Source organism: Lygodium microphyllum, chromosome 30, assembly GCF_053477565.2.
Source record: "Lygodium microphyllum isolate KBCC chromosome 30, Lygodium_microphyllum_v1.1.10, whole genome shotgun sequence".
Taxonomy (NCBI): domain Eukaryota; kingdom Viridiplantae; phylum Streptophyta; class Polypodiopsida; order Schizaeales; family Lygodiaceae; genus Lygodium; species Lygodium microphyllum.
The window spans coordinates 36,100,995-36,114,862 of record NC_141164.1 but is presented as its reverse complement, the minus strand read 5'-3'; the positions used below and the strand labels follow the sequence as shown (position 1 = coordinate 36,114,862).

The window sequence follows — 13,868 nt, the reverse complement described above, 5'->3', positions numbered from 1 at the left end:
ACACAGCCAATTTTCGTTAAAAATGACCGTTAGTATGTCTTTGTGGCCTTGTAGAGTCAACACAACCTTGCTCCCTTAGAAATCTTATTTGGATGGAACTTATCCCTTACAATAGTAGATCTTAAATGTCCTAGTGTGCTTCAAATCAGGAAGAGTGTTAATACATTTGCCCACTCTAGTGCTGAAATTTGAAGGTTATAGTGCTCTTTAAAAAACAAGGTGTCAATCATTCATAAGAAGGGTAGCAATGAAATTTTCTGTCAAACCAAGGATATGTTTTCATGAGAAATTATGCACCCTTTCAAACTCTCCATAAAAAATTGAGGTTTTATCACAATCCTTCGAATTAAAATGAAGACTATGCTTCCAATTTGAGCACTACCCCTCCTTTTTGTGGAGGCTCTAGCACACTGAATGACACAACTCTCTACTAGATGTGAACGGTTACTTCCAACAAGGCAAGAGTTATACCACAATCCTTCTTTGTTGGTTCTATTTTGTTTCTTTGAAGTCTTGTCTAAAAATGAGGTTAGAAGCATGGCATACTGGCTTTGATTAGGTGAAAGAGGGAAAATGTTAGGGGTTGCTCAATTCCCTTTTCGTTGCACAAGGTGTTGACAATAATATTCACCAAAAATCAAGGTTTAACTCAAATGAATTCCAAATTTTCTAAAAAAAGATACAAAATTAGAGGCATAAGGTTTTCAAATATTGTAGTTATATGAATGTTATATATATGCACATTGATGAAAAAATCTCTCCACATATTAAGCTAAAGGTTTTTGCATGGTACCACAAACGTACTTTCATAGATACTAATTTACAGAAGGTGTTTGTTGTTATGCATAGTAAAAGAGGAGATATTTGAGCTTCTTTGTGCTATGGATGTTTCTAGGACTTCTTGGAAGTTGTTAATAGGGTAGTTTTTCCTCTTAATTCACAAGCTCTCTAGATGTTGTGTGGAATATATCTTCTTTTGGTGGATTATGACGATTTGAGAGGGTTTTAGTATAGTATACTCTCCCCAACCCCTTTTTGTGAGAGTAGACAGCAATTGGGGTTACTTCTCCCCCACTATCCCTACTAGATGCAGACATGACACTGCTCTTAGTCAACTCATTCCTCCCCCACTCCCTTTGTCTAAGAGAAGAAGGAAGTTGGGGTGGATCAAACCCCACTATGCCCAATCTAACCCAATGTGACACAACTCTTAGCCCTAATGTTCATGAAATAATGGGTTCGCTTCATTCAAGAGCTCGCACGAGTTTCATGAAATCATTCTCGAAATTTTATCACAAGGAAAAATACGAACATGAAAATGTAGAGTTTTTGTTACAATTTTCAAAAACATGAAAATAAAACTTGATTTGAATTTCTGAAATCCTCCTTGGTATGAAAGGAGAAGGAGAGGCGTATGGTGCAATAAACAATATTTGGGAACCCTAATTGAACCATTCATCCCAAGTATCCCCATAGAGCCCCACTACGGGCTCCTATGACCTAATCCTCGTCATGACAAGTTACAAGTTTGCTCGAGGGTGGGTTGACTTCGGGCTGTCGTGAACTGGACGAGGAAGACAGGTCAACGCCCGGCACGAACAATATAAGCAAGGCTAATAGATGCACATAGAGAGACTCAGAGAGAGAGAGAGAGAGAGAGAGAGAAAGAGAGAGAGAGAGAGAGAGGACGGGGGGAAACAGGAAGGGCGTCAGACGCAGAGAGAGAGAGAGAGAGAGAGAGAGAGAGAGAGATGGCGGCTCAATTTGACACGCAAGAGCTCCAGGGGCCTTTCAAGGACTTCGGGGGCCCCGATCCCGCCGCGTTCAACACCATGGAGCTGCCCGCGCCCTACCGTGTGACCCAGGGCTACCCGGCCCCGCCCCCCTCTGCCCACACTCGGCCGGGGCCGCAGCCCTCCGCCAGCGGCGGCGAGACGCCCATCCTACAGTCCACCGGGGGCAGCGCCGACGCCGCCAGCACGCAAAAGATGAGCCAGAGCCTCGCAGTCGCCGACATCGCCCTCCGCTGCGCCACCGTTGTCGTCCTCCTCGTCGGCGTCGCCGTCATGGCCTCCGCCTCCCAGCCCTCCACCACCCTCTCCTTCACAAGCATCTCCGCTACTGAGTAACGTGCCTGCTTTCCTAAATTGTCTTATTTGCATTTGTATAGTGTATGTTTTACATATTCTGACTTCTTATTGATGTGCCTTATTCCTCCCCCTGCCCATTCCATCTTCTCTTCGGTCAGCCTGTCCCAATAGTAGGCCACTAGGCGCTCTGTGCCTAGACTTTCGGGTGCGATATTTTTGGGGGGGGCGGGGGGGGGGGGGGGGGGGGGGGGCGGGGGGGACGCGTGACATTCGCCCCTGCATTCTCTTTTTTTTGTGGGGGAGGTGGGGGGCTGCCACGTGGCACCCGCCCCCCACCTCTCCTTAACTAATAGTATAGATGATGATGATAAATAGATAGATAGCATTACTTTTCTCCTTGCAATGTCAAGATGTATATTCACTATTTTAATTTTTAACTAGGTTATTATTTTTGTATTTGGCACATGACAAATATTTTGTCCCAACTCAACCCACCCCACTACAACAAGCTAGATTGCGATTGCGATGGTTGAGAGCCTCTCGATGATAGCACCCCTACATTGAAAAATATAGCTCCCATGGTAGGAAATAACCTTTACTAGATTACTCTACTCTTGAAAATGACAAATTCGATGTGTGCCATTACTAGATCACAAAATCCTCTTTCTCCTATTAGTACCACTATCTTTTTTAAAGATTCAATCTATCTAGGTTCAAATGTATGTCTCAAGGCATATTGGGATTATTCCTACCATTTGATTTTACAACACACACACACACACACACACACACACACACACACACACACACTCACACACACACACTCTCTCTCTCAATTAGTGTTTACTTACATAGTTCCATGTTGATGTTATGTATGTATTTATTTATTTGTTATGTTTGTATATAAATAGGGAAGGATGTGTGTATTTTGTATAGTATGAATATTGCACATGATTATTCAATTATGTGTATGTATGTTGAGAAAATGCCAAATGTGTACTAACATAATCCACACATCACACATACATTTTGCATCCATATGAATAATAATTTCCTTGATAAATTTACTTTTCCACATTTTGAAGCTACATGAGTAAGAAAATTGATGAAGCTCCTCAAATAATTTGATTTTGATTTTTAATTGTTATTATTAAGAATGTTACTTATAATATGCTTACAATATTTAGGTTTGGATTCTCTACCGCCCTTATTGGTCTTTTATATTCCCTATATCAAGGGGTGTCAGCAACTCTTCGCTTAGCACTGGGTAAACCTCTTCTACCTGGAAATGCTTCTACAATGATTGCATACATTGGTGATCAGGTAATCCTTCTCTCTCTTTGCATCTAAGCTATCTCTCTCTTTGTGTCTCCTCCTTTGCTTATCAGTATAGATATCATTTTATCAAGCATGTCAAGGACCGTTAAGGACATAATCCCATCTCTTGCACCTAGTTATCCATCTTAAAAATGTACTTACACATGCACCACATGCACACACACATGCATGCATGTAGGCTCATGGATGTATGCATGCATGCACATACACACATGTAAGAGATGGGGTTTATGTGACCATAACTGGTTTTGGTGAGGTGTGAAGATTGGAGTATCAAAGAATTAGGATAAGAGGCAATTTGAGAAATGAATAGAGGAAATGAAGAAGGTTTTGTTTCAAAAAGTGAAATATTCTCATTGGTCAAAGAGCCTTCTTGCTAGTATTCCAAAATAATTGGATGCACCCAATTAGATTATTTCCCCAAAAATCCCTCCAAAGCTTGACTAGAACATCTAGTTGGCCAAACAAACTAGAGGTTGTTCCACTCATCCAATCAATCATTCAAGTTGTAAAACAAGTGCAAGAAGTTTTAACAAGTCACTACGTGTTACCCTCCTCCACTGAGAAGTTTCTCGCTTTCATACTTCAATTTTATTTATTACTTCTATGAAATATTTACTCTCATTACTTTTGTACTTGCATGCATGCATGCATATATATATATATATATATATATATATATATATATATATATATATATATATATATATATAAATATATATATATATATATATATATATATATATATATATATATAAATATATATATATATATATATATAAGAGCTTTTTATATCACATGCATTTAAAAGGTTTTCCAAGAACTCATTACCCTCACACATTTTCATGACTAAAATGAACCCTTTAGATCCATATGTGGATGCTCTCCTATTTCAAACTTGATCTTTAAAACTTGTCTTTATAGTGTGCCTCATGGGTTACCTCAAGTTCAAACTACAAGAATGTGTGTATACATGCATGTAGTAAGTGGGTGATGGATGGGTGTTTGAGCACATAGGTGTGTGTATGGGTGCATTCACATGCATTGCAAGGTGTGTGTGTGTGTGTGTGTGTGTGTGTGTGTGTGAGTGATAGATGGAAGCTAAATTTGAGTAAATTGTGAGATAGAGCTTATGTTATGTATTTTCATTTGAAGGGGTGTGATGAGAAGAGTTCTTCCATTTCCATTCCTATGGGAAAAGATGATATAATATTATGATTGAAATGCTTTTCGTTAGATGAAACTTGGAACACGGTACATATCATACAATGTGCATATAGGGTGGGCAGAGGTGGGTTTTGTGTGTGTGCGCACGTGCGCACATGCTCACATGTGTGCACGCGCACATGGTTGATTGATTGAGTGTGATAAATGGAAGAGAACTTCTAGTAGTAAATTGTGAGATAGAGCTTGCTTATGTGAAGGGTTTTCCTTTGAAGGGATACAATGAGAAGAGTTCTTCCATTTCCTTTTCTATGGGGAAAAGGTGATACAATAGTATCAATTGAAATGCTTTTAGTTAGAGGAAATTTTGAACATGTTATAGATCATACACTAAAAGTCTTGAACCTTTGTTTGTTAGGTCTAATCTCCATGGTTCTTTATTTCCCTTTTTTTAATAAATTAGGTGCTAGATTTTCTACACAGTCAATCTCTACTTGGTTTCAAACTTGAGTCAATTCTCTATAAACATCCCATTTGGTCTTTGACACCTATGCACTCTTGACTTCAAAGGACCTTTTATAACTCTCCTTATAGTTTCTTTTGAATCAAAGCAATTAATAGTCCCTTTTCATTGAGGACTTTACTTTCTTTCACATAACTAATATATTACATTTAAAAAAAGGTGTTTCCTTCCTACTCTAATAGAATATTGCTAGTGTTATTAAACTCTTTGCCAAATGGAGGGCATACTTTTCATATGCAAAATGAAGAAGTTCGTGTGTGCACCCAAGCATGCATTTGTTCAAGTGGATAAATGGTAATGTTTTGCACATGTTGAGCTTACATTAAAAGGAACATGCTTGTAGAATACTCTTCTTTCCACACTAAATTTATTTGTTTGTTAAAAATGGGTAAACTTCACCTCACATAGCTTTCTACATGTATGCATCTAACTCCTCGTGGATGATATTATCCATATTGTGTTATGCAGGTGATTGCAGGCCTTCTCTTATCAGGAGGTACTACGCCAGCAGCAGTTTTAATGTATGACCATGAAGAATATCAAGGTTGTGAAGTAGCCAAAAGATTTTGTGATCAAGTTGCAGGTGCTACAAGCATGATATTCATAGGTTTTGCTCTTGTGGTTGCAAGTATGGTTATCTCAACCTATTGTTTCTATAAAAACAAATTATGAAAAAAAAGTTAATAAAAAAGTAGATAGTCTTAAATGACTTATATGACTTATCCCATGCGAAATCATTGCAATGAGACCCGTATTTTTTGGGGGGATTATTAGGGGCATATAGTTCCTTAATCAAGTGATTAACCTAGGTAAAAGAGATTCCAAGGAAAAATGTTATGGACTTATAATTGAGTCTTTAATTACATGCCTCGATAGGATTAGTTATAATGTCATCCAAAGCACAATTTGGCATTTTTTAATGGAAAGGTCCACAATAATAGAAATAGTTGTTTATGAGTGAATGTTTCTAGATCACATCTTATACAACAAAGTTGGTCTAAATTGATTAATTTGAACTACTTCATTGTACAAAAAATCTTGGAAAACAATTTCTAAATGGTGTAAACATGACTCATAACTACAACTAGCTAAATTGATATGCCTATGCCTTACATTTCACCAATGGGCTATTACCCAATTGTTGGGACCTAATTTATCAAGTATTTTTAAGTGTTTGTTACAAATTTTTTGAGTAGCAAGTTTTCTAGTGTTATATCTTTTTAGTTTAGCATGAGTAGCATTCTCGCATGTGAAGCAATGATCTTGTAAACCCATGTGTGTCTCTGTTGACATGTGAATGGAAAACTTAATTGTAAACTAAGACATTATAAAGTTCTATATTCAATATATTAAAATCACATTATAAGGTGCCTTGTGCATAGTGGACTTCACTTGTGTTATTGTATATAAAGGAGTCAAGGCTAAATCAATCCTTATTTTCTTTGAAGTATGTGTAAGCCCTAATAGTTGGTAATTTGCACATGTTATGTCCAAGGAATCTAGATGATAGAAATATATACATATGTGAAGTGAAATCTCCAACAAATAGATAGGTCAAAAATTCATTCTTCTATTCTTTGGTTGGCATTATACATATTATACATATATTCATGGTAAAGATAGGTTAGCTTGCCTTTCAAATTTCAATACTATACATTCACAAAAGAAAAAGAAAAATGCATGTTTGATGCTAAAAATCAAGTTGCTATTCTAAATTTAAATCCTTGTACATAATAAATGGTGGAAATATTATTCATAGATCATGTTAAGGACTCTTCATAATAATGCAATGCTATGCTATGACCCACATCATTGGGTGTAAATGATTATGAGTAATTGTTTTAGGGTTAGAGTTACCACAAAAGTCTAATCTCCATGATTCATTCAATAAAAGAAAAATAGAGTGTTTAAAAAGATGTTTAGTATTGATTAAAGTATGAAATGCCTTGTAAAGTGCTTTCCTATGGAAAGCATAGTTAATGATAAGAAATTATCCCAAAAATCCTTTGACTTCTCCTTAATTGGCATCATCTTTTCCTAGCTATTGTCAGAAAGAAAAACGAAACTTAAAAGCTTCATTTAAAGTATGTTCACAAGGACTCCAAATCTTTATCAAGAGCAATCCTTGCATGCCTCATACTCTCTACAAATGAGTCTAGTTAGGCTACATTGAAAGCAGTTCAACACAAAATACCCCTACCACCCTGAGCCCTGGATGATAGTGATATCTCATATGCAATTGAATCACACTCTTATGTTAGCAAATCTAGCTTCTTAATAATACACTTGTCACTCATTAAACTCAAGATGTACATACATCAACCTCAATTTTTCATCCATCCCAAAACTAAACCCTACTAACTAGGGTTCAGGAAAAAAATTTTGAGGGAGGAAGAGGAAGTAAAGCCTTTTCATCATCATCTAAGAAGGAAGTATCCCATATTGAGATGGTCTCTTATACATAAATTTAACCAATATAACAATATACTAAGACAATTGAAGAGGAATTATTTCCTCTTCCAAAGAATTGAGAAGGATTTTTGTCAAGGTGAACAAGTTCTAGGTTGGGATGAAAACTTGAAACTCTTTCCCAAGAAACTTAAATCATCTAGCTACTAGAACCATCTCAATATTTCTTATCAATAGGCTCAAAATCATCACTATCCTCACTCACTATAGACAATACATGTGATACTAATCATCTGCTAGTACTTATGCTCAATGATGGGACATTGGACGAACTCTTATGTTTCAAAAATTTCATCTGCTCATTGGTATGATCCTATCTCACATAGTTGGTTCATATCCAAATCTCAAATCTATTCAATCTATCTTCACACTCCAACATAAGTGAGAAACAAATGACTAAGAGTTTGTAGTAGGCTTACCTTGTGACCTTCGTGCATTATAGTCCAATTCCCTTCAAAGGTTCAATCGGTGGCTTCATGATTCAATCATTTCCCTTTAATCTACCCCTGTTGCTCCATCACTTTCTCTCCCTTAGTGGTAGCAGTGCTTGTTTTAGTGCATAGGATAATATTATCGGTTTGCAAGTTACTCAAACTCCAAGCAAACCTAAAGTGTTATCCCTTACTTGAGGATCCATGTCATGTATTGATTATATATAGATTATTGTGCAATTATTACATGAGTGCACATACATACTTAGGTAGATAGTTAGTTAGATGATAGCTCCATGACTTCCTCTTACTAATGAAATTGATGAGGTAAGGAAGCCTATTGGATGAAGATGGGAAGAATTGTTGTTGTTGAGGAAATTGCTTATGAGAGATTATAGGTAGATATTATCAGTAGGTTGGACAGGATAGGGTGCTTGTTGGTCACAACCAAGATTGTAATAGTAATGATTAATCTCCTTTTCAAGTGTTTTTTTTACCTTTCTTTTGTTCTTGAGTCGATGGCACTGAGGTGAATGATTCACCTCCTTTTCAAGTGTATTTTCTACCTTGATTTTGTTATTGAGTCAATAATGGCGCTAAGGTGAACAAGAAGCAAGGAGAGAATTTCACATGTGACTCAGGAAGATAGGTCTAATCATGGGTGAGTCAAGCTCCCTAATTATGTCCTACCCTTGATGGCCCCTAAGTGAATGTGGGGAAATTAGAAGAAGAGCTAAGGGATTAGAGATAGAGTTAATTGAATGAGGTCACCACAAGTACCTAAGTTGAGGATCCTTAAGGCATGATGTAGCAACCATGGGTATATATTTGCTTCTTTCTTTTTCTCTTGTTTCTTTAAATACATATGTAGAGTGCCACATAATGAGTATTTGAGCCTTAAAAGAGTGAATGGAAAGTATTAGAGATGGAAGGTTGAGCATCATAGTGATTCCTCTTAAATATGCTCAATGCCGCACCCTCCTAATGTGCCACCAATGATCCATGATGCTCAAATTTCTAGGGCCTCCATCATGATGAGAAACCATGTGTGGTCCTACATTTTTGTTGGGTCCTAAGTTGTATGTTAGATGAGGTCTATAAGATCGGGTGGCAAAAAAGTGACCTTTGTGGATCTAATCTTTTCCTTATTATAGAGTCATTACGATAAAAGCAACTCAACACACATTACATCAAGTTGCATAGTGTGGGAGATATCACAAACCCCTATTTTGAGACTTGAGGGCTACAAAAAGTAGCCTTTGGTTGGGGACTCAAGGGGGCCAATGGTCCTCTTAATGAGGATCCAAGGTCAATGCACCCAACTCAATAGTTAAAAAATATTCCATGGCTGACTAGGAAAGATTCATAATATGGTAGTTTGGAAAGGTTGGCGTGACTACCTTTCTAGGCTATAAAAGGGAGACCTCTCCAAAGTCATAATCAATCTATCTTTCACCCAATTAAAAATCTTCCAACTATCATTATGCACTATCATTTGTCTAGATTACAATCTAAACTTCACATTGGAAGCACAAAGGTGGATAGAGTCATATTTGTATCAATTTGTTTGGAATGAAATAAGTTTCTATTATTCTATTATTTGTTATGTACTCTCTATTTCTTATTTAGATTATGTGTGATGTGCAATGTAATTTTTATATGTTATTAGAGCTCCCTATGGCTCAACGGAGAGAAGAGTATACAAGAGGCAAGTGCTTCAATAGCAAAGAGGAGTGACTCTAGCATCAACAAGTGGATTTGACGTATCAGATAGCACTGTTGCTGTATGATGGCAAATCCAAACATTAAGGATTCATCCATCAAATTGGTAAATGCTACACTTTATGAAAGCTTAAAGTGACAACCTTGATTCTAATGAGCTTCAAGAGATGATGTTGGAGACTAACCTAAATCAAGGAATGCAAATACATTATGTACCTTAGTTATAAGTTATTCTAATAGTGTTTTGAACCTTGATTCAACATACAACCAAGCATCAAAGGCTTGACCTATACTCTCAGGAATTAGTACAAAAGGAAAAATCAAACAAGGATTCAAAACCTTGATAATCAAGCAGCAAGGAAGAAGTTTGTTGAAGAAGAGATAGTTGAAGCATTCATCACTCATATATCAAGGATCTTTGCAACCAAATGACTAGCACTTGGTTACAAAGGAATAGCAAGGAAATATCTCCAAGATGTCTTTCAATTCATCCACCCTACTTTGATGGACCATTTAACTACCTTTAACACTCAAGTAAGACCTCAAGATTTGATATTTAGAGGAGAGGTGGTAAGAAAAAGTTTCAAGGAGAGTGTTTCTACTACAAGAAAAAAGGACATGCAATTGTAGATGATCATGTCAAGAAGGAAAATGAGAAGAATGGCACCTTAAAGAGTAAACGGAAGGAGACAACCAAATTGACTAAAGTAGAGCTAGAGTTATTCATGGCAACCATTGAGGAAGTATTTTGCATTCCTCAAGAAAGGTTTGTATAGTTCTATGCAAATAGACACCTTGCCTCACTCTTGTCAATTGATCTTTTGACAATGTTGAATTCCCATTCAATTGGCTGACCAATGTGGACTTAAAGATATACTTTCCATCAACTTCTACCGTTGGGTTGATCTTTAGTCTCTTTGCAATAGTTCCTGAGTCATGAACTTCATCCAAGAACCCATCGATTTTATGTCAAATCTCATTAAGAGCAATGATCTCATCATCCCCATCTGGAACCTCTTGTAATTGCTGGTCATCACCGCTTGGTTGTGCAAAGTCATCATACTCATCAACCTACCCCATATCAGCATCTAGTTTTGACCATGTCAAATCTGTATCCTCCCAAGGGTGTAACCACCAATTCAAGTTATCTGCTTATTCTCTAGGTTTCAATCCCAATGACTGACACAACATTTATGCTTGATGCAAGCCCTCTTTCAAGGCATCCACTATTACATCATTTGAAGACACACATTCATAGTTGCCTAAATCTACTTCTACAATTCCATATTTTTATTCAAGCATTTCCATATATGCTCTTGTTTTTTATGAGCCCTTGAGACAAGGGGGATTCACTAGTAGTAATAAGGAGACGTCACCTGTGTGCAAGAAATATATGAAAATACCCCTTATCTACCCCCTATTTATGGGACCTTACCTTATAAAATGTACCTTCCTTCCCTTAAATAACCCCCCTTCCTTACACTCAGGTGTGGTACCATATAGCAAACCCTAGTGGACCCCCCAGGCCTTGAGAAAACCATCCCATCTGAACTACATTCATGCATGGCAATCTTATTCAAAGTACCAACACTATGCAACAAATCTCCAAAGTCAAAGGCTCTCCCTTGTCCCACCATACCTCCAATTTTATTGAAATAAATTTCAACTGCATCAGATCCAACAGTGAGATGCAATGGACACTTGAGAGTAGGATAAAAGTCACGAAAAACCTTTATGAGAAGCACAACAAAATGGCATGAGAGTTGAATATCTGTGTATGACTCTCTACATATGAAAGTTATCATCAAGTTGTACGTTGCACGTTGATGTATCCACAACCTCTAAAGCTTGAAGAAGAAACTATCCTTAGCATGCCATCACCACACGATCCTTCAAGTTTAGATTCGGTGATAGAAAAACATCAATGTAATCAGCCACAATATGCAAATATGCCACAATTCCTTGCATACTTCTCTCTTTCTTCTGTAATTGTCTCATAAAACATTGCATTTGTCTGCTTGCAATCCTTTGGGCAACTACCCAATTTTGACGATCATTTATTTGTATATCTCCATCCTGTAGCTTGTGTTCATCAATGGAAAATGAGTTATAGACCAAAACAACATGATTGAGTGTAATCCAAACTTTACCAATTGCAAGTTGTCGAGTAGAGTTATCAAGTGGACTAAGAATCTTTTTTCCACAATGTACAAAGTCTTAATCATGTAAACCATACACATGCCCTTCCACTGTTCTCCCTCTTAATTTCCATCCACACCAATTAATAAAGAGTTGGTCACTTTGCTCTCCAAGGTAATCTTCAAGCATGATCTTGTGGCGTCTACTATCTCCATCTGAATCATGCCCAATTATTGGACCTATTGTATCCTTTAGCTTTGCACTCCATGAACGCTCCACAAGATTCCATTGATTTCTAATAAAAACACTATCAAAGTGATTACATGTTACTTGCACGTGTAAGACTCTCATGAAGAGGGTTTACTATCAAAAGTCTTGCATAATTTCCGACCACACGATTTTGAAAGGCATCCACTATCTTATTATAACCCTATGACCCCTCTCCCACAATAATTGTGTCGTTTGCAAGGCATTGGTGACGTTCTCCTTTACTTCCACAGAATCCAATAAGAGTGCATCCTTTGCATTCCACCTACATAAATAAAAGTTCGCTTTAACTTTCAATATCTTACAAACTTCCTTTACATGATTGAAAGTAAAAAACATTGCAAATGACAAGACATTAGATCTATTAAGCTCACCTTATTTGATGTTTGAAGGCTATCTCATCTTCAAGAATGATAATCGGCACCATTGGCGTTACTCCATGTTTACTTTTTGCATCCATCTATATCTTACCCACTACCTCAAATATATACTTGTGCTCTCCATGCATGAAGTGAATTTCTGTCTTCCCTTGCCTTCGTGTAGTGCACATGTATGGCTCTCCAAGGTTAGTACTCATAAAATCATGCAAGTGTGGCCCACCCCAAAGCTTAATGAGCTCAAACATGGCCTTTGTGGACTCACTGAATCGTTGTGCTTGTTTTGTTCATACTATATTATTTGCTACATCTTGAAAAAAGTCCCATAAAGCTTGTTTACCTTCAAATTTACCTTGTCAATAGGCCTCAACTATACTATTACAAAATTTCTGCACATCCTTCCTGTTAAAGCATTCAAATTTTTCTTCTTTCAAGGACCTAATCCTCACGGAAATCACAACAATTCTTGCTTCTAACCACCATAGCTTTCTCTTGGCTTTTTTCAAGTCTTTCTTGGACTTAACTATCACATTTTTCAACTCTTCATTGCTAAGATAATCTAATCGCCTTCCTCCTCCTGTATTCCTAAACCCTCTCTTCTCAATAGTAGTAGTCTCTCTATATACTCTCATACGAAAATCATCATAAGTGGGAAGTTCTTTACAATACTCACAAGTAAAACTTTCAAAGGGATTTCCACCACATGAAATACGAAGGCAATTTATGTGCCTGTAGCATCCATCTACCTTAATTTCAAGAGATCCGTCATATAAGATAGCTTTTGTATATGGCTCTGGATACCATTCCTTTCCTATTTTAAGGTCATGTAGAATAGATTTTATGTTGACGTCACATGCTTTGTAAGGCATGGCTCTTTGCCATAATCCCCAATAGAGAAAATTTAAATCACAATAAGAAGGCATATATGGGTCACTTGTACAAGTAGAAGGTCCTTCTGAATCTGTTAGTATGGTACTTCCTTTGGTTGGCTGAAGAAAAGAGATCAGTGACTTTTGTTGTGGATCTACATGAGAGAGCTTCTTTGCTCACGCTTTAGCATTTGTCAAAACTACATGGTTGGTAAATGTTTTTTTGGATATAGCCATGATGTGAGACTTTGGCTTGATATGCTCTATGAGAATCATATGCAAGTTTGATCTTGAAGGGTACAAATGCAACCATTTCTGATCATACTTGCATACAACTCTTACACTCCCTTTATATTTGTAGTCATTCAATGTCGCCTCAATTAGATCAAAATCAGATCTTGTATGATTTCAAGTCAAGACTCACAAATTAATCTCCAAAATGATTAGAAATTAGCCCTAAGATACATATACAAAAGTGA

The 13,868-nt window shown here is 37.1% G+C and overlaps 1 protein-coding gene across 1 annotated transcript; it reads left to right on the top strand.

Annotated features, from left to right (window-relative positions):
• Window positions 1-1,638: 1,638 nt before the first annotated feature.
• Window positions 1,639-6,058, top strand: LOC148009730 (uncharacterized). Its single transcript, XM_087673000.1, has 3 exons — window positions 1,639-2,125; window positions 3,278-3,413; window positions 5,584-6,058. The coding sequence occupies exons 1-3, from the start codon at window positions 1,752-1,754 to the stop codon at window positions 5,785-5,787; spliced, it is 714 nt and encodes a 237-aa protein (XP_087529126.1). The 5' UTR covers window positions 1,639-1,751; the 3' UTR covers window positions 5,788-6,058.
• Window positions 6,059-13,868: the final 7,810 nt, after the last annotated feature.